Source organism: Sturnus vulgaris, chromosome 6 (genome assembly GCF_052056855.1).
Source record: "Sturnus vulgaris isolate bStuVul1 chromosome 6, bStuVul1.hap1, whole genome shotgun sequence".
In the NCBI taxonomy this organism is placed as follows: Eukaryota; Metazoa; Chordata; class Aves; order Passeriformes; family Sturnidae; genus Sturnus; species Sturnus vulgaris.
In genome coordinates, this window is record NC_142248.1 from 40,063,439 (window position 1) to 40,077,525 (window position 14,087).

The 14,087-nt window shown below is 44.1% G+C and overlaps 1 protein-coding gene across 1 annotated transcript; it reads left to right on the forward strand.

The window, feature by feature from the left end:
* The first annotated feature begins 1,708 nt into the window (after window positions 1-1,708).
* On the forward strand, window positions 1,709-3,859 carry SIVA1 (SIVA1 apoptosis inducing factor). Its single transcript, XM_014871858.2, has 4 exons — window positions 1,709-2,031; window positions 2,166-2,342; window positions 2,988-3,144; window positions 3,625-3,859. The coding sequence occupies exons 1-4, from the start codon at window positions 1,914-1,916 to the stop codon at window positions 3,680-3,682; spliced, it is 510 nt and encodes a 169-aa protein (XP_014727344.2). The 5' UTR covers window positions 1,709-1,913; the 3' UTR covers window positions 3,683-3,859.
* The last annotated feature ends 10,228 nt before the right edge of the window (window positions 3,860-14,087 follow it).

Below are 14,087 nucleotides of genomic sequence, written 5' to 3' on the forward strand. Positions count from 1 at the left end.
TTTGTTTTTTGGTTGTGTTTTTTCTCCAGGAAGAAACGTCTTTACTTGATGACTTGTTTTTGACCAGAACAAAAAGAAACCAGGAACAAGTCCTTCACCCTTAGCAGACTGTAAGCTCATTCATGGAAAAATTGCTCCTGTACTTGGCTGTGATTCCACAGAATCACATGTATTCCCCTGTATATACAGGGGAAGTTCTGAATTCAGAGACTTCTGGAAGAAATCAAACTGGAAGAAATCAAACTGGAAGAAATCAGACTATCTTGACAGATCACCTTCAAGTGATGTGAAACATAGCACCTAAACTCCGACACCAGTTTTAAACTTGTTTGCCATGAGGAAAACAATGTATTTTCAAAATATACATAGTACCCAGACTGGCTGCCACTTGGAATGGCATATTAAATAGCTGTAAATAGCAGATTAATTGCAGTAATTTCCTTTCACAGCAGAAACTCTTGGAGAACTCCAGATTTAGCTGAAACTGGGTGCCAGTCCCCAAAAACTCATTGTGCCCACAAGTGGTCAACCCATTCCTGATGTTGGCTGGTGCTGAGGAGCCCACCAGAGTCCCCTGGCCAAACAGAGATTCTCCTCGATGGTCTTTCAAAAAGGAATTTCTAAAGCTTGTGCAGTTTTTGTTGGTTCCACAGCATTCAGAGAGCCCAAACCTGGGCAGGGGGTTTAGGCTGCACAAAGAGCTCCATGAGCCCGGCGTAATGTGGGGACCTGCCAAGAAGAGAAAACAAGCTGGATGCAGGACTAGAAAGGATACTAAGTTAACAGATAAAACAAAACTGGGAGGAGCTGTTGATTCCCTGGGAGGCAGAGACCTGCAGACAGACCTCGACAAATTAGAGGGCTGGGCAATCAACTGTATGAAGTTTGAAAAGGACAAGTGCCGGTTTCTGCATCTGGAACAGGGCAACCCTGAATGGAGAGACAGACTGGGGAACTAGGAGAGGGAACTGGAGTCCTGGTTGATGGGAAGTTGGATATGAGTCAGCAGTGCCCTGGCAGCCAGGAGGGATAAGCCTGTCCTGGAGGCATCAGGCACAGCCGGGCAAGGGAGGGATTGTCCCGCTCTGCTCTGCACTGGGACAGCGTCACCTCGAGTGCTTGGGGCAGTTTTGGGTGCCACAAAATTTAAAAAAAGGATTAAAGCTATGAGAGAGCTTCCAAAGGAGGGCCACGAGGAGGGTGAAGGGTCTGATGGGGAAGCTGTATGAGTAGCTGAGGGCACTTGTTCTGTTCAGCCTGGAGGAGTCTGACGGGAGAGCTCACTGCAGTTACAACTTCCTCATGAAGGGCAGAGGAGGGGCAGACATTGATCTCTTCTCGCTGGTGACCAGCGACAGGACGTGAGGGAGCGGGCAGAAGCTGTGTCAGGAGAGGCTTAGAAAAGGTTCTTCACCCAGAGGGTGTTTGGGCTCTAGAACAGGCTCCCCAGGGAAGCGGTCACAGCCCCAACCCTGACAGAACTCAAGAAGCGTTTGGACAGTGCTCTCAGGCACACAGCGAGTCTTGGGGTGTCCTGTGCAGGGCTAAGAGTTGGACTTGATGATCCTCGTGGGTCCTTTCCAACTCAGCGTATTCCGTGATTCTGAGTTTATTGACAATCGTGAGTACCAGAGCTGGTTTCGCTTTTCCCCGCCGGGGCCGCGCCGCTGATCGGGCGCACGGAGGTGACGCCTGAGGGGCGGGGGCAGCGGGGCCGGGCCTGCACCTCTGCCAACCCCGCCGGGCGCTCGGGACTCGGCGGGAAGAGAGAAATTTCCTGCTGCGGACGAAGCCTTCGCTTCCCCGCGGAAAGAGCGGAGCGGGGTTCCCGAGCGCCCGGGCCGGGATGTGAGGGAGGCGGTGGCGCGGCCGTGACGCGGCGCGGGGCGGAGCGGGCGTGGGTCGGTCCGGCCATGCCGAAGCGCTCCTGCCCCTTCGGGGACGCGGGCCCGCTCCAGCTGAAGACCCGCGTGGGGCTGCGGGAGCTGAGCCGCGGCGTGCGAGGCGAGGAGTACCGGCGGGAGGTGTTCGGTGAGCGGGGCGCGGAGACGGGAGCGCCGGGCCCGCCGCCCCGGCGGGGGGATGTGCCGGCCCGCCGCTCCCCCTGGCCCGCGGTCACGCATGGGGAGCCTGTCCCTAACTCTGCTCTCCTCTTCCGCCGGCAGAGAGGACCCGGCGGCTGCTTTTCAGGGGAGCCCAGGCGTACATGGAAGGCGCGGCGGCCGCAGCCCGTGCGGCGGAGCCGGGGCCGGCCGGGGAGGGGCAGGGCGAGGGGCCCCGCTGGAGCGGGCAGCTCCTCATCGGCCACGACGGGAAACTGCGGCGGCGGCCCGCGGACAGGGGTGAGTGCCATAGAGCCGCGCGGTACCCTGGGCTGGAAGGGACCCATTGAAGCGCAGCTCCTGTCCCGCCCAGGACACCCCCGACGTTCCCACCATGAGCCTTAGAGAGTTGTCGGAATGATCCTTAGACTCTGGCAGGGTTCTACTGGCAGGTGACTGCTTTTCTGGGGAGCCTGTTGCAGCTCCAGACCACCCTCTGGGTGAAGAATCTTTTCCTAATATCCAGCCTAAACCTCCCCTGACTTAATTTGAGGCCATTCCCTCTGTTCCTGTCCCTGGTCACTACAGAGACCGGTACAGCCCCTTGGCTTCCCCTCCCAAGCAGGTCTGTACTATAATGAGTAGTTTGTGCTGTGTAGTTCTTTATTGACTTTCCTTAAAGGAAGTGTTAGATTTGAGCTGACGGATTTCGGATCTGCCGTGTGTATGTTCTGCTGTAGCATCACTTAGCGCCTTGCCACTGAACAGAGAAATAGCCAAGAAAGTTCCAAGCGGGGCTCCGTGTCCCTTGGCATGCCCGAGCATCCCGCGGAGCGCTGCCGCCTGTAGCTGTGCGCGGACGCTCTGCAGCTCCTGGGACTTCCAGCTGCTCTCTCTGCCTTTCTATAAAGCTCATCCGTTCTTTACCGTGTCTTTGCCAAGCAGTTCCACCCGTGGGAGCGTCCAGAGCCTGCTCATCGTGTGTGAGAACGGCCGATGTGAAGGACGTGTGTGCGCAGTGTGACCGGCTCGTCTGCCAGAGCTGCAGCAGGCTCTGCAGCTGCTGTAACACGGTTACCTGCTCTTTGTGCTCCGCTGTTGAGTAAGTGCCTTTCGAGTTCGGAAGCTCATTTTAATTACACATGCCCTAATAGCTGGGTGCAGCAGATATCTGGCTCATACACATAAAGGAGTTAAACTCTTCCCTTGCTTTAGCAGGAGTGAAACTCTCTGAAACATGCAAACCAAGATGCTTGTGTGAAGCACTCTAACCAACCGTAGTGCAAATCTAGTTCAGCTTCTTATTTAAATGCTGTAGGAGGCAAAAATTTCTCTTGCTTTCCCACCAGCAATATAGCATGCTGACCAGTGCTGAATGCATGCACTTCCAAGGAATAATCTTAATTTTTTTTCCTCATTGTTAACAGTTCTGTGTTATAAAGAAACGCTGAGTGTGCTGTGTGGGAGTTCCGTGGTTGCAGTTGATAATGGAATAGTATGCCGTTGTTATGTTCCAGAAACAGTAGGCATACTGACTTTTGTTTCATCTGGTTTTTTTGTTGTTTTCTTTTTTTTTCCCTAGTTATGGTGATGTGGGAGAGCAAGTTCTCTGCAATGGTTGTTCAGTATTTCAAGTCTGAAACTTGGTGAAATAACCCTTGTGGCTAAAACGTCCATGAATTTCATGAAGTCTTCTCCTTACAGCTGGTCAACTAATCCTTTTAGCATGTGAATTAGTTATGGAATTTCTATGTTTTATATCTTTATATTGTACTTTTAAATATTGTAGCTAAATAAACATTTATATTTTAAAGCTTTTTAGATTATTTTGAGTCAGATTTCTCCTTTTCCCTAGTTGTGATATGCCTGTCTGGAAGAGACCACTCTTTGCTATTACCTGGTGTTCCTGATGTGATACAGGATTCAGAATATTCTCTCTGCATGTTGGTCATGTTAGGACACACTTTTGTGGGATCAGAATAGAAATCAGTTGCTCCTTCTGTGCTTTCAGGTGAGTGTGAATCCATTCTGGACACACAACATTTTCTTTGTAAGATAACTGGAAAAATCAGCCAGGCCTGAAGGCTTTTCCAAATAAGAGAATTTGCTGATTCTGGTTACGGTTTTTTTAAGCTATCACAAACATCTTGTGATTACTGACATCTTGAATGGTTTTAATCTTTCTATGATAACTTTGATAGAAAGAGTAATAGCACACCAGGCTTGAAGAAGAAAAATTTTACTTATTAGTAAATTTTCCAGTACCTTCACTGAAAGGTCTTTCTTGGAAAGCACCTTATCTGTATGAGTTGATCATTGATACTGTAAACTTAATATTGTCCTGAACACCCACTCAGAAGTAGCTCATGAAGTAGTCTGAAAAATGGTCAGCACTCAGGGGTACTTCTCCATAAACAGCTCATTCCTCATATTCTTTTCAAATCACTGCAGAGGCTTAGTATTGTTTGTGCTGTAAGACTGAAGTAAAGTACTACTGGACAGCCCCTCAAAGCAGTTTTCTTTTACTGATTTTGTTGTTTCATTAAAAAAAGATTTTTCATCTGACAAACCACCTATGCCTAAGAGAAAACTACAGTGGTCTTTACCTCAGGAAAATGCTGATTTGAGTGGCTGATTTCAAACTGTAAGATAAAAGGAATAGATTTTGACACACACAAGAAAAGAAATCCTTGCGGCACAGCTGTTGGTCTGTTTCTCAAATTCTTTGTCCTGAATTCCTGAAGCAAAGCCTGCCATTCATGCTTCCCAGTCTTCTCAGCTGCAATTAGTGTATTTTGGGTGGAGTAACCTTGTTTTACCTGTTTCCCTCCACTTCAGCCATTTCTGTTTGAAGAGATGGAAAGGCCATTGCAGTGCAATTTGAGAGCCTGACTTCTCCCTCGTGGGCATCCCTTTATCTGACATTCTGTTGGAAGGATTCTGGGTATTTGTCTGTCAGAATACTGCAGCTACCCAAAGAGAAGGGTAAATGCTTTAGCAAAGGATGGGGGTGGCTGTTGCTAGAGAGCAACTCTTCATAACTGCACTGGCGTGGCTTGGGGTGTATCAGCCACATGAAGTGCAGGATGACATCCTCTCTAGCCTGTGTAGCACTTTATGTAACTATGCAGACACACTTTAAAAGCATTTATACCTTTTAGGGTTTCCTGGGGGGTGTCACTTCACTCTCAACCTTCTGTGCCAGCTTAGACTGACCATCTGTGCCAGCCTAGACATGCTGATGGGTCTGGTTAGTTTTCCTGTTCTGCATGTTTTAGAGCCAGTTAAAATGGGAGACTTTACTGGTTCTTACTCCAATAAGTTACTCCACTTCCTTTTGAGCAACTGTGAAATGTATCTTCATTCCTGTTACAAACAAATAAAGTCTCAAGTCAGGTGAATTAGTAGTGAAAGAATTAGTTGGAATGTGCAGGAATTCTACAGCATTATCTGTCTTTTCAAAGCACTAATAAATGAAGTCAGGATGGTGGCAGATCTCTGGTGCAGTTCCCAGCTGTTAGCAGGGCAGATAAAAAAGTTGCTCCTGTGGCAGTCGTTTTAAACCACAAAGGTGAGTTTTATGGATGGGAAGAATCTGTGATTTACTATGTTTAGATGTTAGTTTTAGGAAAGAGTTTTAAAACTTGGCTTTGTTTCATTTGAAGCTCTAAGGAGTGAATTAAAGTGTTTTTCAGTCAAGCGTATTTTTCAAAATGAAACCTTTAAGTATGTGTCTGCTTTTTCTTACTTTCTCCTGAGGGTGAGAGACTGAAAATAATGATTTGCTTCTAGGCTCTGGGAGAGATGAGACATGTTGTTTACAAATGATTTGTGTTTCAAACTAGTGATAGAAATGTTTTTTTGGCTCATTTAGTCACTGCTGTATTTCATAGAAAGCTGTCCTCTGTAAACAATTACATGGATTTCATGGCTTAATGTTCTTATTTGTTATCTTCTAGCTGCTTGAAAGATGGTTGTGCATTAGGATAGATACCCAATGCAGCATGAAGAGCTGAGAGAAGAAAAGCAGAAGTGCTGGAAGAAAGTTAGAGGCTGGGAGGAGAAGGGCAGGAGCAGCACAGATCAGCATGGCCAACTCTTGCATGGGGAGGTGCTTCATACATGAGAAATGGGGTTTAGTGGGTACCACATCTGCTTCTCTGGCTTCTGAAGGTGAGAAAACTGCCTGGGTCTACCAAAAGACTCAAATATTATTCAGGAAAGTTCTTTCTCTAGTCCTGCAGTTCTCAGATAAACAATGGGAAGTTAGACTTGAGACTGTTTGTACATCTTTATAACATCTACAGGAAAAAAACCAAACCTGTGTGAAGGGAAAAATCTTTGGGTGAGAGGTACAAAGATTTTTCTAAGTAACTCTTCCTCACAAGGGCTTGTCTGTTGCCACTGATCATCGAGCTGTGATAGAGTTAGAATGCAACACTTAGAGTACCCCTAGGACTGTAAAGGAGAGCCAGAGAAATTGTCTGGTTTATTAACTGAGCAGGAAATTTGATTTAATACTGTGCTTTTTTTTTCTTCCCCTCCTACTCACTGCAAAGTGTCAAAAATCAAAGTTTGCCTGCTGTTCCAAGGGAAGGAGATCCCCTGAGGAGCCAGCATATTGATGGGTAAAAATATCCTGCAGTAATGATTTTACAGATGGATGAGAAACTTCTGAGGCCTGTATATCATTACTGGTGACATATGTCTCAAAGAGCAGACCTTTATGTCTAAAAGGAAGTCAGCTGATCTGATCAGGAGAAAACAATTTCTTTTAAGATTAATAACTGAGTAAATTCTAGAAATGTGTGGTTTCATAGACACCAGATATTTAAGGACATTCTAAGGTGGTAAATGACTGCAGTAGTCTCTGGTATCTCCAGGCTGTATTAGAGCACACCCACAACATTGTGAAAAACCTCACTGAAAAGAACAAATACACTTGAGTTGTCTCCTTCAACCGCATTTGTCCTGTGCACATAGTAATTCTCATATTTTGCAGTTCAGTCCAGAAGTCTGCTTTCTTTCTCTCCAAGAGAAAAGTGAGCCGTTCTACAGATGATCCAGACAACATGAAAATTAAAAATAAATAAATATTAACTCTCCATCCTGTGATTGATGTGTTTTTTGTTTAATACAGCCAGCACCTCAGCCTCTTCTGCTCTTTTTTGTTTTAGCGTCGTACACATTTGGGCCCTGACTTGCTTTTTTTGGTATTCCTTTCTGAACAGGTGGTAACTAGATGCAGTTGTATTTTATCTCAGGACAGGGCATAAACCCCAAATAACGTAGGTGAGAGTGAAAGACAATGTTCTTTGTTTCCTTACGAATATGGGTAAGGCATTTATGCTTGGCTTCTGTGCTGTGTTTGCTGCCATCAGCTGTGACATTCAGAAGTGGCAGCAATATGCAAAGGGCTTAAGTCTTCTCAATCTTACTTTGAAGAGGCGCAGCCAAAAAGTAGAAATGGAAACTGTATCTTTGTCCCCAGGTTTGTTGGGCCTGTTTTCTTTTGAAAACACTCAATGGGCCTCTGGCTGGATTGGTTAGACAGCAGCAAATGGCAGCCCCATGCAAGGAGTAAATACTTCTCACTTTCACCATGCTCCCTGCCAGTCATTGCATGATGGCTTTGGGTTTTGACAGGATCAAACTGGATTAAAAAATTGAATCCCAGCAAAACGTACCTGTCATTAAGCTCCCAGGTATGGAGTATGTGTACAAACTTGCATCTACTGCTGCACTGTAACTTTTGGTTAGGTGTGATACTGTTTCATCATGGCAAATTCTGCAACTAAAAGCTCTTTGTGCTGCCTTTACTGCCCCTTTGGATTCCAAGCGCGCTGACTACCTGGACATTAAGCCTTTTGTGCTTGTTGGAGCTCCAGCTGGGATAGAGTGTGGCAGAGTATCTCCACAGTTCTGTGTCTATCAAGCTTTGTCCTCTATTCCTTGCAGTAGTTTACCATTGATTGTGAGGCTAAGCTTAGATCCCAGTTGTCCAAGCAGAGGGAGGAAAACCTCAACCCATCCAAGAGCAGCACTCAGACCGTGCAGAACAAAATTGCTGCAGCAGCACAGGAACTCCAGAGCCCAGCCTTGCAGCCCAACCTCGGGTGTGGCAGCTTGGAAAAGGAGAGGGATGGGGGGGTCTCTTCCCAGAGAGCATCCTTCTCCCAGCAGGCTTTTAAATGAGGACAGGTAAGGCTGAGAAACACCACCTGTGCCCCCGTGTTGAGTAACCTGGTGCTCTTTCCTCCACTCTCCTTAAGGCTTTTCACTACTGAGAAGGGGAAGGGAGCAAAGCTTTGAACTTTGTTTCAAATGTTTTGTTTCAAAGCTTTGAGTTGTTTTTAGTGAGGTAAATCAGTTAACCTATTAAAAGTAGCCAAGAGGCCTCAGAAAATGTTAATGATTCTTTAAGAAGTAAGTAGGAGCTACGTAGTTTAAAGACAAATACTTCTTGTGGGTAGAAAATTGGAAGAAAATTTTTCTAAATTACTTCTTATTTTACATTATTAAAATTACAATAGGGTGAAAGTGATCACACAATCAGTTGTATATTTTAATGGCTAATAGACATGCACACACATACATAACTTTTTTGGTATAGATATTTTATATTGACAGACATTGAAATACCATACCTTTTACAGTTGATTGCGTTTTGAACTGCTACAATTATAATACAAGCTTTAGTATTTGCTGATGGTGTGTATTCTGGGCTTTTGTTATTTTGTTTTCTTCGGGGAAAAAACTCAGCTGGCATCAAATTATTTTTTTTCACTTTTAATTTATTAAAAGTTTTTAGTTCTCCTAGTTGTAATTTGCAATAAACCCCTGTATAGATGTTAAGTTACTTATCTCTTGTAGAGTTTATTATTGCTTGAACATTTTGAGATTATGGGAATTACTTTAAATTTTAGGATTTATTTAACTGTATTTTCTTACATTGTTTTGCTCAAGTGTAATAGTTTAAATAATTATCCCCTTCTCATGTATTTTTTCTGTAAGATGCAGATATTTTTTCTGTTTATTCATTCCCAGTTGAAGGTTTTGAGGACAGGTTTTCCTAGATAACCTGAGTTCTGAGTTCTCCTAGATAAGCTGCACAGCCATGTCAGAACCCTGATGGTGTCACCAGGTACTGTCCCGATCTGTTCTGTACGATTTCTCTTAAACTTGCACTGAATTCCAACAGCTGCCAGCGGCTCCTTGTGCAGAAGTGCTCTTTAATCTGATTAGAGGCTTAAAATAAATCATAATCCCTCCTCCTACCTTTGCAGTGGCAGTTTCATCTTCAAGCCACAGGGTGGCAGCACGACGTTGGGTTTATGTCTATTGCCCAAATCCTTGGTTTTTTTCTCAAGTCCTCACTGCTCAATTGATCCTGTAATAATTGGACTGCTAGTCTGGGGAGGAAGTCTGTTTTAAAATATTCCCCTCGTAAATCTATAGGTCAAATGTTCCCATTTTTCTTTTAATCCCATATTTTTTATATCATTCATAAAATATGGCCTGAAATTCAGAACAGACCGTTTTGTTGCCTGCAAAGACAAGAGCAAAATGTAAATCAAATGCAAAAGCATAAATTGATGCCATTTTTTTCTTTGAATTCTAATGTATCAGTATGACAAATAAGGGTGTCTATATGCCAACATGTAAGTTATGTCACATTTTTCTTTTTAAAAAAGCCTAACAACAAAAAACAGCAACGAAAAACACCCCCACCAAAAAAAACCCAAACAAACAAACAAAAAAAAAACAACAATCCAAATATTCTCATTATACTTTTCTTTGCATTTAATTAACATATCTTACCAAGTTGCTTATCATAAAGATGTGAAAGAGTACAGTGATGTCCATGCCAAGAGTAGGACTGTGAATCTGGACCAAGAAATGTGCAGTGGGGTGCTGACTGGCACTGGCACCTGAAGAATTGCCCTGGTGGTGGCGGAAAAAAGGTGAGAGTTGTGCCATTCTTTGAGGAGAACGATTTGGGTATGATGGGCTGCTCAGTCTGACCTCACTCCACAGGAATGTTGTGGTGTGAATCCTCACAAACGCTGTGTCCAGCTCTACACCCAGGCACAGGAAGGGTGGGAACATAATTGGGAACAGTCACACAGATTTATCAAAGACCTATTACATCTGACCAGCCTCACTGGCTTTTCTGATGAGATGAGCAGCACTGGATGAGAGGAGAGAAATGAAGGTGTTCTTGCCAGGGGAAAGGCAAACCTTGTTGGGCTGCAGGCGCAGAGGCAGCACAAACCCCCCTGTGCCAGAGATCCTGAGCTGCTGCTGCTGCACACGAGACTTTAGTGTCCCTGGAGACGCTGCAGTGCAGAGAAACGACACAGGGGAACAAGAAAGCCTTTCCAGGTCACACATGGGGCACATCTGAGCTCTTCACAAGGATTTCAGGAGTTTTTGGTTACTGCAAGGCTGTGTATGGAGGTGTGATGCTTTTGCAGAGACTTAGAGGTTTTACAGTACCGTTGAAACTGTTCAGCACTCTTGAGATCTGCTGCTTTCTTCTGTTCTCCTGAGCATTGATTGCTGCTGCCAGAAATGAGGAACTGGTAAAAGGCTATGTGGTCTGAGTATGTCCACTCTTACATCCTGTTTACTCTGCTAGAACTACTGATATGATCAAACTTACTCATATCCTTGGGTGTTTTGGTGGGGTGTGCTGTAGAGTGCAGCACTTTGCTGAATATTGATTTCTAAACCTAAAGAAATGATTCAATTTTCAACCAAGTAGTTTACATACAGAATTTAATGCACTTTTATGTATTTTGTCCCAGCAAGTTTCATTTCATTCGTTGGAGCTTGATTCTCCCACGCTTTCTTGCACTGAGTAATACCTCCCCAAATGAGTAATCTGATTGTTCTGATTTTGCTTTCCATGATATCAAGATTAATTACTGCCCCAAAATAGATTTTGAAGTATTTTTAAATGCAGTAAAAACAAATTTAGAAACCTGGGACTGTGATGAGTTGGGATGACCAGTATAAGGAGTTAAAGTACAGTAAAATGTAAGGTATGTAGCCAATGTGCAGAGTTTCATGGTCTCCTCCCAAAAATATTAAAAGAAGAAAGCCAGCTCAAATATTTCCTTCATAAATTGTTTCCTCTTCTGTTAAGTGGTTTCACTCTAGGTTGTTCTGGAAGTCCTTACTTCTCTAAAAATGAGAACTTGGTCTCAGTTGGGTGTAGTCGCCTGTACTGCTGCCTACAGAGCTGGTTTGAAGAAATTTGTGTACTTAGATGGGTCACAGGAATGCGGGAGCTTTCTTGCTCAGCTAGGGCATGAGTAAAGAAGTATTATAGAAAACTGCTTTATTTCTGTGACTTTGGATCAGCACTGCTGAACACAAACTTCTATAAGTCCTGAAAATACCTTTTGTTCCTCACCTAGCTGATACTGGAATGTGCTGTCTTGGTGAGACCAAGAACTAGAAATTATTGAACAGCGAGTTAGAGGGACTTCCTTTCTTCACTGGCACAAGACTTCACTCTGTTTACACCATGCACTCTTCTGTACCCCCTGTTATATTTGGGATCATTGCTAGAACCGTTTTTCTTACATCTTGCAGTGACTTTGTCCCTTCTGTGCTGATGCTGCTGCTAAGGACACAGTGAGAGCCTGTGCACTTCTGTTCCCCTTAGCACTAACAAGTTTCCCATTTGTGAACTGCAGTGCTGTCCTTGTTCTGCTGAAGAAATCATCAGTGTTCGTGATGCTGTCCCTTTATTGCTGCTGCTGCTTGTAATCTACTGTAAAACAACATGACTTGGGGTTTTTCATCTTTTCCTTACTACCAGGCATTGTGGCAAGTGCCGCAGGATTTGTGGCTCTGAGCTGTACCTGAAATGTCTGTGATATTAATTCCACACGTGGTTGCTTCTGCTCAAGTTAAATGAAGACTTCCACCATAACAAGTGCTGCCAGAAATGAGAGTACCCTTTAAAGTTTAGTGGCATACATCACTTGGACATGAAAGCTAGTTCAAACCTCAACACTTGTTCTCTGTATTTTCTCAAGAATTTCACTTCTTGTGAGGCCTTTAACTTAGAATATTTTCTTAGTTTGCTTAACTCCTGCTACCATCTGTTGTTCAGTAACAACTCAGAGCCAAGGCGGCTGATGGAGATCTGAGTTCTCCTAGATCAGCACTTGGCACCATAAGCTTTTTCACAACCCAACAAGCAGTTCCAACAGCTGCATGCATGAATCACTTAAGTTATAGTACCCTGCAGCACCCTGTAAGAATGGGTTTTGACAATCTGGTCAGATGCCACACAAGCAAAAGTGCGATGAACTGAGCTTCTTGGAAGGTGTAAAATACATTTTAGATTATTATTTTGATACATATTTTAACGTAACACGTTCCTTAGTTTCATTACTGTTCAGAAAGTTTTGGGACTACCTAGGTTGCATGTAAGAGTTTATAATTACTGAAAAAATTCAGTGGGCTGGGGTGTGTGTGTGTATGTTTATTTGTTGTAGCAAACTATTCTGACACATTCCCTGTGGCATTTCATATTACTGAGAGACAGTTTGCCCCAGCAGTAGAACAGCTCCTCACGTGCTTTCGAGTCAGTCTATATTTAAACCTGTCTCCAGCAGTATTTTATTTCAGTTGTTTTACTCTGGTTTGCCTAGCTGTGGATGCATTCTTGATTATGATCTGTGTTTATTGAAAATTTGCTGTCACAGAACCACAGAATAATTTAGGTTTAAAAAACATCAAATCCAACCATTAACCTAGCACTGCCGAGCCCAGAACTAAACCCTGTCCCCAAGTGCCACATCCACACAGCTTTTAAAAACCCCCAGCATGATGAGTGACTGCCCCCTTCCCTGGGCAGCCTGTCCCAGTGTTCACGTCCTGCTCTTCCACAAACGCTGCAGAACATCCATTCATTCAGAATGTGGCACTGCAAGGGCACCTCTTAAAGCTTTGCAGGAGGATTGTGTGGATTCCTGGTTGGTTTCAGAGCAGGCAGCTGACTGCACCAACACCGAGCCCAAGGGACTGGTGTCAATGAGCCTGGTGTCACTGGGCAAACTGGGCTGCACAGCTGAGGATCTGTCCCTGTGTGTAATTTGTGTTCTGCTCTAGTGGTGTCATTATTTGTTTAATGATAACCATTGCTTTGGCTGAGTGTTTAACACGAGGCCATTTACAAAGAATTTATGGAGTCCATATGTTTGGATTTCACTTAGCTGCCCAAATAAGGGGGGAGGGAGCAGAATGGAGGTTGATTTTATTTTGAACCTGCATCTGCAGACTGGCTGGAGCCAAGCAGGGTAACTATAGGATGGGACAGTATCATCCAGGAATAGGGTGTTAAAATTTCTTGGGCAACTTCCACAGAGCTGCCTGGCAGGAATCCCCCCCTCAGTTCCTCTTAGAAAATGAGATCAGTGGGAACCCAGGGGATAATGTGGGCTGGGTGCCAGAGAGGAGAAGCTTTCTGTGGTTATGCTGTAGGATGGGAAGACATGATTAAGTCTTGAGTTCCAATAGTTTTATCAATATTGTTGCATTGGACTGCAAGCCTTTCACACCTCTAGAAAAGTGGGTAAATTGGTCTTGGGATGTACAGGCTGCAGACTGTCATAGTGAACTTGAGGATGCTGAAGTAGCTTGGGTTTAGTTTCCCACATTTTGAAGAGTTCTAAAGTGTTTGTAAGAGTTTTAAAGAGAAGATGTAAATATTTTCCATCAGCGATTTTCAGTTAATGTCTTATCAGGTACTTAACTCTACATTTTTAGAGAACTCTAGATAGGTTAAACTTGATAGTTCATACCACAAAGCAAAGCAAAGTGAGATAAAAGGCAGACAAATTTTCTGTTTTGTTTTCCCCAGGTTTTTTACATTTATCAGCTGGAAAGCCACACAAATTTAGGTATGTCCTGTAACAGAAATGAATGCCAGACAGTAAGGGGTAACCAAATATTTTTTCAAAGCAATCAATTCCGTTCTAACTCTACTAAAGGAGCAAGAGTGTGTGACAAAAGGCAATGGGC

What these genes read in the sequence shown, in the direction of transcription:
- SIVA1 (XM_014871858.2), top strand. Translation starts at nt 1,914, where the DNA reads ATGCCGAAGCGCTCCTGCCCCTTCGGGGACGCGGGCCCGCTCCAGCTG. An exon ending in GTACCGGCGGGAGGTGTTCG is followed by an intron (nt 2,032 to 2,165) that starts GTGAGCGGGGCG and finishes TTCCGCCGGCAG; the next exon opens with AGAGGACCCGGCGGCTGCTT. An exon ending in TCTTTGTGCTCCGCTGTTGA is followed by an intron (nt 3,145 to 3,624) that starts GTAAGTGCCTTT and finishes TTTTTTCCCTAG; the next exon opens with TTATGGTGATGTGGGAGAGC.